At 38.8% G+C, this 12,833-nt stretch overlaps 1 protein-coding gene across 1 annotated transcript in view; it reads left to right on the plus strand.

Moving 5' to 3' along the window:
- The first annotated feature begins 1,525 nt into the window (after window positions 1-1,525).
- LOC149781837 (contactin-like) overlaps window positions 1,526-12,833 on the plus strand; it is a 104,296-nt gene continuing 92,988 nt past the window's right edge. Inside the window, exons 1-3 of the mRNA XM_089936025.1 lie at window positions 1,526-1,606; window positions 2,824-2,972; window positions 4,788-4,904. Coding sequence (XP_089792151.1) covers window positions 2,921-2,972; window positions 4,788-4,904 — 169 coding nt within the window. The 5' untranslated portion in view covers window positions 1,526-1,606; window positions 2,824-2,920. The remainder of the gene's footprint in view (window positions 1,607-2,823; window positions 2,973-4,787; window positions 4,905-12,833) is intronic.

The raw sequence follows: 12,833 nt of genomic DNA on the forward strand, positions 1-12,833 counted from the left end.
AGGACGAACCCCGACCTTTCTGCCACTACTGTTCCAATTCTTTCCATTATTTTTGTTTATTGAAACCAATTTGTTTATATTTTGTAAACTTATATTCTGTTTATACCTGCAATACATCTTCATGAAGCAAAGATAGTTTATTCTGCGATAAACTCACCTGCCCCACTGATCCTCTGGTCAAGATTTAAGTCTTAGAAAATATTAATTCAGATTGAGCTTAGTGTTTCATTAGGTCGTATTTACTTAATGGATACATAGACTGTATTCTAGATAAGATTAATCGTTATGAAGTAAATATAATGCAATCTGCGACACATTCATTTGTCCCTTTGATTTTGGAGTCAATGTCACAGTCTTAGAAAATCAAACGATCTGTGTTAAAGGTTTTCAGTTGCTTGTATTTCCTAAAACTTATGATCAGACTTGGAACGTATCTTTATGAAGCAAAAAGTAAGTCATAATCTAAGTCTGCAGCACAGCAATTATAACCTTATAACCTTATAACCAGGATGTCGAGAGTGGATGGTATGTATGTATGTATGTATGTATGTATGTATATATATATATATATATATATATATATATATATATATATATATATATATATATATATATATATATATATATATATATATATATATATATATGAATGATCCTATTCTGATAGATGTTTATAGGTCATGGTTTATAACACTCAGCTTATGTGCTCTTGGACTGCGCATGACTGCTCACGAAGAACCCTCCATTTTGCATTCCGCTATGAAGAATAACTTATCTTGTCAAAAATTGCTTACAGTGCAAAATTGAGATTCTGACTGAACTAGTTTCAGTCGTTATACCTTCTTACATTAATGGCTGCGAATGCTAGTGTAAATTGTTACCTCATGTATGTAGTGTATTTGCTACTCGACTTGCTGTATTACCTAAGAGCTTTGCTTTACAATAATACAGCTCTAACAATTATAGACTTTACTCAGGGCATGCAATCTAGAATCACACAATACTAAAATTCTAACAAAGATTATCTTTATTAAAATTAATTAAATTTAAATTGTAATTCTCAAAATTGCACTTTCTAAAAATTTCTCAAAAAATTACATGGTAACAAAACAATGAAATTTCATTTGCTACAGATTCAAGTCAGTTGTTTTTTTGTTGTTCATGCGATGAATTCTGGCAATAATTGTGATGCATCATTTATGAAGGAAATTCTCTTTGCTACAAGGTCGTTGACTGTCCAACGTGGAATCGAGGTCATAAAGTTTACATCAATCCGTTGTAAGTGAACATTCACGTCCAGTCTTCGTGCTAAACTAAATCACTCAATACCTCATCAATTCTGTGTCTGTGTCTGGAAAGTTAAATAATCTACACCAAAATGATGCTGAGAATGTTTTTTTAAATGTAACCAATCAATATTTCGATGGTCATTACTCTGAAGGCAGCTCTGAGATTTTTTTGCTGACAAAACATATGTTGACTACGTTTGTTTAAAAAAAGACAAACTTTTACACTTTCAGACGTACGGTGCGACGCTTGTCAGTGTTAATGGTGCCGAGGAACATAGATTTATCTCTGAATGGCTGACTCGATTTGACGCTAGCACGTAAGTTAACCAGTCAAAACAATCTTCCAAGAACTTGTAAGTAGATGCAAGAGAGAGAGAGAGAGAGAGAGAGAGAGAGAGAGAGAGAGAGAGAGAGAGAGTATGGCAACATAATAATCGCACTTATTTTAGATTTTTTAACAAAGCAAAAATAAAAGCAACAAATGTCAACCATGTTCGAGTCACATTTCATCAAAATAACGACGTGGAAACATTTATATATCTTGCGTGGTTTAGTAATGACTCTAAATGAATCTTGTATTTTTCAAAAGCTTGTGACGTTATACTTTTGTCGGAAATAAATTAAGACTGTTTCCAGGGTCCCGATCTTTCATGTCCCACCTCTTGTATGGGAAACGCATTTGGTGCTATCCTTGTCCATCCGTCCGTCTGAAGTTTTCCGTTTCGGTCACTTTCTCATGCACTTCTGGCAGAAGAGGTGTGCAACTGTGTGTGTGTTTGCGATTTGTTAATACCAGCCTGCTAATATAACGTAGCTGTGACCTCTGTTTATCGATTCTGTAACCTCAGTTTTTGCATCAAGGTTAGTTTCAGGATATAGGTGAGTATAATGCTACCTTTCAAATAGTAAGTCAATGTGGCTGTCCAGTATTCTTATATAACCAAATTTTCTGTAGTCCTCTCTTTCTTCTGTCGTTGCTTATAATCTTTCCTTTTCTGTCTCTATTATTATTTCTCTTTTCTCCTGTCCTTCTACCGCTCCGGTGGCCTAGTGGTTAGAGCGTCCGCCTCGGATGCAGGAGGTCGTGGGTTCGATCCCCGGCCGAGTCATACCAAAGACTTATAAAATTGGTACAAACAGCTTCCTCGCTTGGCGTTCAGCATTAAGAGGTTAGTGTTAGGACTGGTCGGCCTGGTATCAGGATAATGTGACTGGGCGGGACATCATGCCCCAGTGCTAAACATCACTATAAACTGCCACATTACAGACATCATAGCAATATGACTGAACAATTGTTAAAGCTACGTTAAAAATCCAAATCACATCACCTCTCCTTCTAGCTTTCTATCCTTTCTTCTTTCTCTCCTTCCATCGTTCCTTTGCTTTTTGCAACTGTTTTAGACCTTCGTTTCATAGGAAGCTTGGATAAGTTTTTTTTTTGTTTAAATTTGTTTAAATTGCCTTTATCCATAACTATTACTGTACATTTACAGAAATGAAATAAACTATATATAACTTATCTTCTTCGTTTTAGAACCAATTATTGGCTGACAAGTGGGTTGTACGTAGACCACGCGATCACGTGGCAAGGGGACAACAATCAAATTCACACTGGACCTACATACTGGAATATGCCACCCACTTCAAATTCCTACTATGCAATTATTGTCTACACAGCTGGAGGTATTAATATAATGAAGAAAAAAAAAAAAAAAAACCAAAGAACAACACAATCTATCCTTCATCCATCTCTCCATCTGTCTATCTATAACCCGTCAACACAGTCACATCTCTTGACTCTTCTTGACAATTACCCGCCATGAGAAATAACTTGAACTTTGAGTATATACACTAACAATATCATAGAATAAAACCATTGGAAAATCTTGAGGGCATGACCTTTTGAATTTTGTATTTGATAGGTAGGTACAGTCATCAATATATTGGAAAATATATCTGCTATCTGCGACAAACCGTCAGTGTGAAAATGTGTATATGCTACCTCACACGATGCCAGCGGGAGCTGCTGGTCAGAAATTCGATAGTATCGATAAATCGACTTTGATTGATATATGGCACTATCGTGTCTCTCATATAAACCTTCGGTGTGTGTTTGAATTGTAACAAGACGTAATAATGACGAAATAACATCACCAACGGCAACTGTTTTATTTTCCGCCAAGACCTCTGAGCATTTAAATTGAGGCCATCTAAATGTTTGTTTTTAGACGGAATTTGATGTTTGCCATATATCTGTTTATTGGTCACATGCCGGAAGTAAAGACCAGTTTCTAGTTTACCATCAAAACAAGTACTGAATGTTGTAAATAACTGTAAACAAGACTAAATTTTCAGCAAGTTATCAGTATAAATTATATCGAAAATATATCTGTTAAAGAAATATGACTGACCTTTGATAAATAACCTACGATCGCGATGGCACAAAAAAGGATAATTAGAAGACAATCAAATTCGGCGGAAACTACTCCTTGCAAAATCGGCTCGGGGTTTAATTTGGGAATCGAAACCGGATTGACAGAATCGCAAACAAATTGCATTACCATAGTCCCAGACCTGAACTGACTTTTACGAATGAACACCAGTTAGATATTATCTTATGAAAAATTAATAAATAGCACCTAGTAGTCTAAGTGTGTGTGGGGGTGGGGGGTGGGGGGCGGGGGTGTATGTAGATTTCAGGGTCAAAAGATATATTTACTTTTTCAGACTAAAGAAGTGTTATCATTTAGTATCCGCTCACGACATCGAATATCACTGGTAAAGAGATGGAACTTAAGGTCTAAGGTCAAAGGGGAAAGTCGGATTGGACAATTATTTAAGTCCCAGAGGCCGGTGGGTAGGTGGAGTGGAACTTATTTTTCTGACATAGTTTTATTTAATGGGAAAATGTAGACTATTTTGTTTGGATTTGCACGATCATTAGAGACAAGAGGAACTGAAATTCATGAAGACTGCAGATTAAGACCATAGACTTTAAAGAAAGTGGTCGTGTTTGCTGTTTCAGTACATAGGCCTAGTATTCCAGATTATCGGAGCAGATTGATCCAAAATATGCCAATGGTCGAATTCTAGGGACCCCCCCCCCCAAAAAAAAAAAAAAAACAACAAAAAAACAAAAAAAACAACAAAACAATTAAAACTTTGAATAAGAATAAAACACTATAAATTTCACCGCAGGATCACCATTCCGCTCAAATAGAAATCTCTGAAAATATATCTATCTTTTGTGTCAGTTGAAATATACGAGACATTAATGTAAGGATTTCACGTACAGCCTTGACATTTTTACTACAGGTTGATAATTAAATGGAACTATATATTTTAGGAACTGCACTTCTTTGCAATACATAGGTCTTTAAAAGTAAGATAAAATGGAAATGAACATGACTTCTCTGAAGGCACCACTTAAAAACCCGATCGAAATCGACCACTTAACGAAAGCTATTAACTGAATGTGACACTTTATGGTGATTTCAGCTCAAGATGGCGCCTATGGTTGGAGCACGCTGACCACGAGTATTCCTGCCAATTACATCTGTGAAATTTCTAAAGCGCAGGACGATTCATTAGAGTTACTACTGCAGAGGGACTTTGGTTAGTCGAGGATAGTTTCTTTTTCTTCTTTCTTTTATTACGCCCCCTACTGCTTACAGCGAGGGAATTTTTATATAGTCTTGTCCGCGGCCTATCCACGAAAACTTGCTAGCATATGATATGGAGCAATGAAGATTTCTGGCATGTTTCTATTCATACCTAGATGTCATAATTAGATTTTTATTTTTACAAATTAAGGGCATAATTGAACACTACTCCAAAGATGCATAGTGAAGAGGCGAATAAACGGAGCTGCACGGTTAAGATTCCAAAAATATAAAAAGAGAAAACAGAAAGCAAATACGCGATTATTTCATTTTGTACCTCCACAATATACCATGCTATATCGACTAAATAGCTGGATGGAAATTGTCCATCAACCCTTCTTTAATTGCTCCATACCCATAATAAGAATCTCAAACTAAAATTCAAAATCCAAATTTATTTTTGAAATTATGCAAGTGTAATTTTAAAACAAAAGATGAATCCCGATGCTGTATATTCTTATTACCATATTACTTATTCTTCAAATACATTACCTGATTATAATACTTAAAAGAGAACATCCACTACCTTATAAATGCTTCCCTCCAAAGCGAAAAGAAATGTTAAAGACGCCTTTTGGCTTATGTTAGCAGTACATTTTCTTAAACATGTAAGTTTTCCATTGGAACTGCGCTCTTTGTGGTCGTCTGATGGTCGATATCTTCACCTCCTAATTAAATCACAAGCTACTCACCCTTGCATTTCCGGTTACGGATCGAGAAGTATTGTCAATGGATGCTATGTTGATCAGCTTGGACTGGATCTGATCTGGTGCTAATTCTGTGAGTGAGTCACAAATAGAGATCAAAATATCAAGACGATGCTTATAGCTTGTCTCAAATGGAAAAGTTCTGGATCAAAGACCTATTCTATCTAGCGATAGATATCCCCATGAAGATTCAGGTGTTCCTCAACCAGCTTAAACAATAGATAAAACACATCTTCGATCTCTGCCCAGGCAGACATTACCTCCATGCTTGTAAGGTAAGAAACTTTAACTAATTAACCCCTGGCGACGAGTTTACGTGGCAGGAGGTAGTAGCATTTGGAATAAAAAGTGGTCTCGATACGAAAATAATGGGTCCTTAAGCAACAAAAAAAAAAAGAAAAGAAAAAGAACTCCAACTTTGACCCTTTTGCTCATACACGAGCGAAATAGCCAATGAAAACGATGTTTTTAACATAACTAGGCATTAGATTATTGGAAAATCAGCTGGAGGTTGATGTATTAGGATATATTCAGAAATAGCTTTCAAAATGTGTTTCCTACTAGAATTTCAGGCGAAAAGGACAAAAACTCCAGGGGTTAATGTGTTAACCATCATTCGTGGAGATAATTGCACAACCTACAAGGACCTCGACTTTGCATGCGTACGATGGAAAGTGGCGTATCTTTCGCCATGGTGAAATGACAACAAAAAAGTTATTTTACGGACTGCAATGTATTTCTGAATTCTTTCCCTCGCCCTTTGAGAAGAAAATTATCCGCGATTGCTCTTAAAGATATCGCTCCATGATTTCAAACACATTCACACATCTAGAGGGAGCAAATATAAGCAATGACAAAGCTTTCTCCCATTTATCGACCTTTCTTATCTGAGTAGGTTTCAATCATTTAGTATTGATATAAAATTTCTGCCGAGCCAGGATAATAACAATTAAGTTTCTATATTGTCTTGTCTTGGCGTCTAATTCATAGTAGTATACGTTACGCTTTACCGATTTTACCTGCATAGAATTTCATTGAGGCTCTCCTACAAGTTACCTTGTCTTATAATGAATATTGTAGCGTCTGTTTCGCAAATTTCAATATTGACGCTTCAGTTCCATTTTTATGTGGATGATTTTTGTGTAATATAGGAACCTTTTTTACATTATGGTATAGCTTCCGCTGTAGTCGGATAGGTACATTTTCCGTACACGGTTTACTCAGTAGCGTGCAGCTCATACATGTAATTGCTATAAGCGATTCTTCAGTGATTGTTCCTGTACAGGCAGTCCAAAAATTGGTCTTCCTACTGGCAAGATGTTACTAGAATTGATTATTCGGCTTCCAGTTTCTACATGTAGTTGCTATAAGAGACGATTCCGTGATTTTACCAATATAGGCAGTCAAAATTTACTTTCCTACAGGTTACTTTTTACAAGAATATATTAATTAGCGTCCACAGCGTAAATATTAAGAGCTATGCTCTAATTCTCTACAGGTACAGGTCACGTGCGTCCTTTACAGGTATTTATCATACTGATTAACTCTGCACAGACACTCGTAAGTTCATAAAGCAAGACACTCACTACACTACGATTATATGGTGTCTGCTCTATTTTGTCTTTTAGATTTAGACTATGAAAGAGACCAGTGTGACGAAAACTCAGCATGTGTTGTTTTCTCTGGTTGTCATTCCTTGAATACATGTCGGACTTACATGATGTGGACACAAGTCAGTGAACGGTAATTCCTTTGGGCACTAAAGGCAAGGTGCAGAAACAAACCTTGAGGGACGAAAACATCAGCTTGCACGTAAGGGTTCGAAACCATATAATTTACTGGGGAGAGGGATGGAAAGCAGCAACATCCTCATTAGCAGTCTCTCATATCAGTATTACGGACCGAGTACGTGGATCATATCCCGTGCCCCATCACAACCTCAAGAAATTGACAACGTTATGCCAGCCAATATCCATATTCCTACACGATCTTACACGGCCATATAATTCTGATCGCAATGGGCCACGACCACATTCCATCACACAGTATCAGCCACCAGAAAACGAACTTGGCCTACTCCCATAAGATTTATGTCGTCCTCTTTTCCATACATCACCTGCCAGGTCTAGATTTTCGATAAAAGGTAATCATTGTCCTCCACGAACGCACAGTGGTGCTAAGCACTTTCAGCGTATGATGTTCAGTTTAATGCCGTAATACCCGAGAATCCACTTCGTCAAACCAGTTATCCAGCAGATAAACGAGCATAGTGCTGCTAAGCATCTCCTGCGCACGATGCACAGTCTATACAGACGCTCCCATGGATCAGCCTAACCAGCATAGTGCTGCCAGGTACTTCCTGTGGACGACGTCCAGTTTATATAGGCATTCGTCTACTCTTATGAATCAATCTAACCCGCATAATACCGCTAGTCACTACTACCGTACGATGTTAATTTTGGTGCCAGAGTTCCTAAGAGATGCTTCTTCACTCGCCCTCAAACCTCTGCCACCGAAAGGACATCTGCCACCGAAAGGAAGCCTTTACTTGGCGATACCATAAAAGTAAGGGGATTTAATTCATAACGTGCTGCAAGTGTAGTGAGCCACCATTCTCGATATTTTTCTCCAACTCCTTTGCAGGCATTACTTGAGACTTCGGCTTCCCTACCTTAATCCAAAACCGACGAAACCTGGACCTCAAGTTCCCTCGTCGTTACTTGATCTTACTATATTGAGTGAAATTCAGCCTTACAGGCTTGTGCTGAAGAAGTTTTCTACCTACTCCCATAGGATTTGTTTCGTCCTCTTTTCCATACATCACCTGCCAGGTCTAGATTTTCGACAAAAGGAAATCATTGTCCTCGGAAGAATCTACTTTAAATTACTTCCACAATATGATAAGTTGCTAACATTTTGGAACTACTTACATCGTCAGTTACAAGTTCCAAGCGTCTACGAACGTTTCTCCTCGCAAATGCCTTCTATGTTATATATTCGTATACCCATTAGTTGACTTGTAACGTCGTGACGGTGGGATAAACGTTAAAACGAATATCTATGGCGGTCTTCATTAGGTGGAGCACACCTTACCTTCTCCCACCCCGAATCTGAACGGAATACATGGGAGCAAGTTTATAAAATGGTCCACTTCGTAACCTAGAGGCCCAGCATACTATGGCCATGGCCGTAAAAGCAGGTATGACCTTGTAACAGGTGGATCCGGATGCAATGCTCTCAACCTTCACCTTTCTTACAGATCATCATAGGCTAAGATACGCTCGCAACCTTCATCATCTCTTCTTTAATGATCAGGCTGATGGGATTCGCAACAGGCCCCAAGTATATTTTCTTTCCATCCACCACAGCTCAGTAGAGGGATTCGCAAGGCAAGCAACAAAAGGGTCGCAAAGATAACCTTGAGCACTTGGTACTGGGAAGAAGTCTTACCGAATTTACAATCATCGAAAATCACAGTTCTCACAAACTAATTGGAAGAATCAAAGAGGGTCAATCGTGTTCGCCAGCATCCCGCGAGACCCTCCCTATCTCAAATGACATACATTCATCCCCCCCCCCTTATCACCGATTGTGGTAGGGAGAAGGCTCCAATCTTTCGTTGTCGAATCGAGAAAATTTACCTTGACCACACGTAGATCAGACAAATGGCTCATGGTGTCTCGAAATCACGTTCTGCGCAACTTACAAGCGTTTCCCAATAGTTTTTTCAGCTATAAAGCAGCACTTAGCACTTGGTCGGTAACCTAAGCACATTCAATCAACTCTGTTACGCTCTTGGGTTCCCGGTAGAATTCATCAACAGGTTATAATGCCGTTGAGTGTGGAGACTCCTCAATCAGTGTGGATTTGCAAAAGCTGTGACTTCGCGTGACTCACACGGCTTCTAGGAGTTCTTTGATTCGCCTACAACAAGTTAGCAATCTCCTTGTCAACAGGGCATATCGGCCTCATACCCTTTCAGGAACTCAGTTGATTAGGTCTGGAATCAATGTTCAAGTAAAAATAATGTTTACCCCAAGAACGAGAACTGAATTTATACAATGGAAGATTCCTTGCCCACAATTAATCTCCTATAAAATTCCTTCTCTTGCCGAGTTTTGCTCAGGCAGCAGACATTTTAGTCCTTGGTCACTTTCTTGGGCTCCCATGACAACTATTCTGTGGTACGAATGGACGCTGAACCTTTAACCATTGTACTAACTTTTGCAATCTGCATAATGCTAGATTGCATCTCGTAATCAGTTAAACCACACTGGACTCGTGTCGGGGATATCTCTGCAATTAGAACCTCCCGAATCACGATCTCTCTGGATGCGAACACAGATGACTAGGGGGGCAAGTCTCTTACCATTTCGAGATGACATAGGTGTGTGGTCCCCATAGGATCATTATTTATACATCAACATCCTCGAAACAAAGCCGTTTTGAAAGCTTTTTATTGATGGCTGGAGAAAGTAGATGGGAATGGAGTTCTCATTCTGTCCGACAACTCCACTGTGGTACTGTGGTGACTTACCTCAAACAGGAAAGCAAAACCAAGTACCCAGATTTTTCTATTTTTGATTGGGATCTTCTAAAGCGGTGTCCCCATGTTTAAAGATATACATATCGTATGATGGTTAATGTATTGGTGGAATCAGTGTCCTGCAAGAAGGAACTAATACAGACAGAATGGTCTCTTCATCCCTCACTTTTCACTAATTAGATACTCAGTGGGATAGACCTATGATGGACCTTTTAGTGACAAGACGGAAAGACAAATCTTAACCTTTGTTTCAATAGTCTTGGTTCTTTCGAAAGGCCTAGATAATCGATACTCTTTCTATAGATTGGAATGGTCAAATGTATTCACTTCTACAACACTTCAGGTTCTGAAGGTGATTCAGGAATCAAACGTATATGAGAGTCTCCTTAACCGGATTACTCAGCTGAAAGAGAAATCTTAGAACAATCTCATCAGTCTCGTAACAAAATCGTCAAGAATCTAGATATTCACTCATCTGTGTTAACTCACCACGATGGCAGATGTTTCATCCCAACCAAGAGATACCGAACCTGCACATCTGGATCTTATTTAATACGCCATTAAGTACAAACAATTCTCACAATATGTGGTGGAGTATCCCTCAACTGAGATGACGATCCACCATAGAGGCGTACGAAGACAATGAAATATATGTCAGAGGAGCTCACAAATGCACTGTATACCAATGATGGCATCCGTATCTCAATAGCTAACTTCTTATGATTCTTCGATGAGAAACAGTTAGCATCAACCACAATTAAACCTACCGTTCTCGATCACGTTCACATTGTGTTATTACGGAAGAGAGGATATAAGACATACCAAAGCCCCATCCGACCTTCTGTTTATTTTGATTTCACTTGACCAATGACACTGTATCGTTGCCCAAGTGGAATTTATCATGGGTATTTACCTGGCACAACAGTTAGTTAGTTCACCTCTCATAGAAGTCTTTCCTCCTCACTGCTTGGCAATTGGAATGCGAATTGAGCGAATGTATTTCCTGTTGATGGACAAATATATATGCAGTTCAGACAAGATGGATCAGTTTCACTCATGAAGTCCCCGGGTTTCAAAGCCAAGAATAATCTATCGTTCATGGGTAATCAGGTAATAATTCCTGTCTTCTCTGGGACCTCATCTCAAGGCCATTTACAGGACCCCGTGCAATCTCTGAAGTGTATTAAGGAAGACCGAACCGTTGCGTTGAGGGAGATCACGTCTCATTTTGCTTTCACAAAAGGGGAAGGATGACGTATTAACACGGACATTTGGTCCTAAATAAAGTGGGATATTTATTACGCATATCGGTCTAAATCCACACCAATCAATTTTCTTCGTATATCGGCTCACAAAGTTAGGACAATATCCACAAACATTGCGTATGAGTGAAACTGTTTTCTAACAGTAATTATCCATTCCAGGGATGGAGTTCCGAATACACTTCTCTAGTCTTATCAGGGATCTTTCATTCTAAAAGGGTGGAACATTTTACCGTGGTGTAAAACTTACCTTTCCGGTTCGTTCTACAGCTTCATAAAGTTGCAGCTTCATGACTTCCGCTAGATTTGCGAGAGGGAAAGTTCTTCCCTTTCGAAGCCGCTTCAGGTTTTCTAGAAATAGTCTCACATACCTCAGAGGACCGGAGATGGCCTCTCCGCGGTAAGAGGATTTATCTCCTTCCACCTTTTTTTTTTCTCCTAAGATATAATGATTAGGTAACATATTTTAAAGAAAAAGCCTATTTTTTCTAGTAAAATATGTTTCTTCGATAATGTTATCCAGTCATATTATACATACACCCTCACAACCTCCCGCAGTTTCATCCGTATAGAGAGGGTGCCTTCCGTTCCAGTAAATGACAGTTGCAGATTATTTGGCGCCATTCCCTGTATAAAAGGAAGATAGCTCTAACTACGACTTGGGTGGGCAGATAACTTTTAGCTTTTAACTACAAGATTTGCGAGGATATAGTATTTCTCCCAAGGTATTATGATCGGGTAAGAATTATCGAAGAAACATTTTGCTAGAAAAAATTGTTTCTTTCCCCACAAACTCTTATGGAAAGATTTACGTTCGCACGCCCTTTTTTCTTAGTCTGTATATATCCAGCAACAACTCAGCCTCTCAAGCATTCATTCTAAACGAATTCTGGCTTTTGCGTCCAGAATAATATGTTCTTCCTACTCCATCAATTGCCACTTGCAGAATTACCGCGTCGGTCTAGCTTTTAATCAAGAAACATCATCCTTTATTCAAAGAGTTTCAACGGTTTGGATGAGTCGCTGCTATATTGCAGTTCTTCAATAGGCAACTTTAAGACTCAACAGGTCTGATGTGGATCTTCCATATTGATCCGTGTTGATAGTCCTTCTATCTCAAGGGCAACCGAAGCTTTGCCAGCTATAACTTAACGATAAAAGATCCAGAATACACGAGGCTCCGACTTAGCAGCTCTAGACGCCAGAAATCTTTATTCACATCAACGTCAAAGTCCCACATATTCGGCTCCGCACCCGTCTTATTAGGTGGGGTTTGTCTCTTCTGGAGCGGTTCATGCAGGCCAATCTCCTGGAAATAAATGTCACATTGAATGCATTTCGATCGGTCTAGGAGGAAAGGACGTTCT

Source organism: Sinohyriopsis cumingii, chromosome 15 (genome assembly GCF_028554795.1).
Source record: "Sinohyriopsis cumingii isolate HCF-2022 chromosome 15, ASM2855479v2, whole genome shotgun sequence".
NCBI lineage: Eukaryota > Metazoa > Mollusca > Bivalvia > Unionida > Unionidae > Sinohyriopsis > Sinohyriopsis cumingii.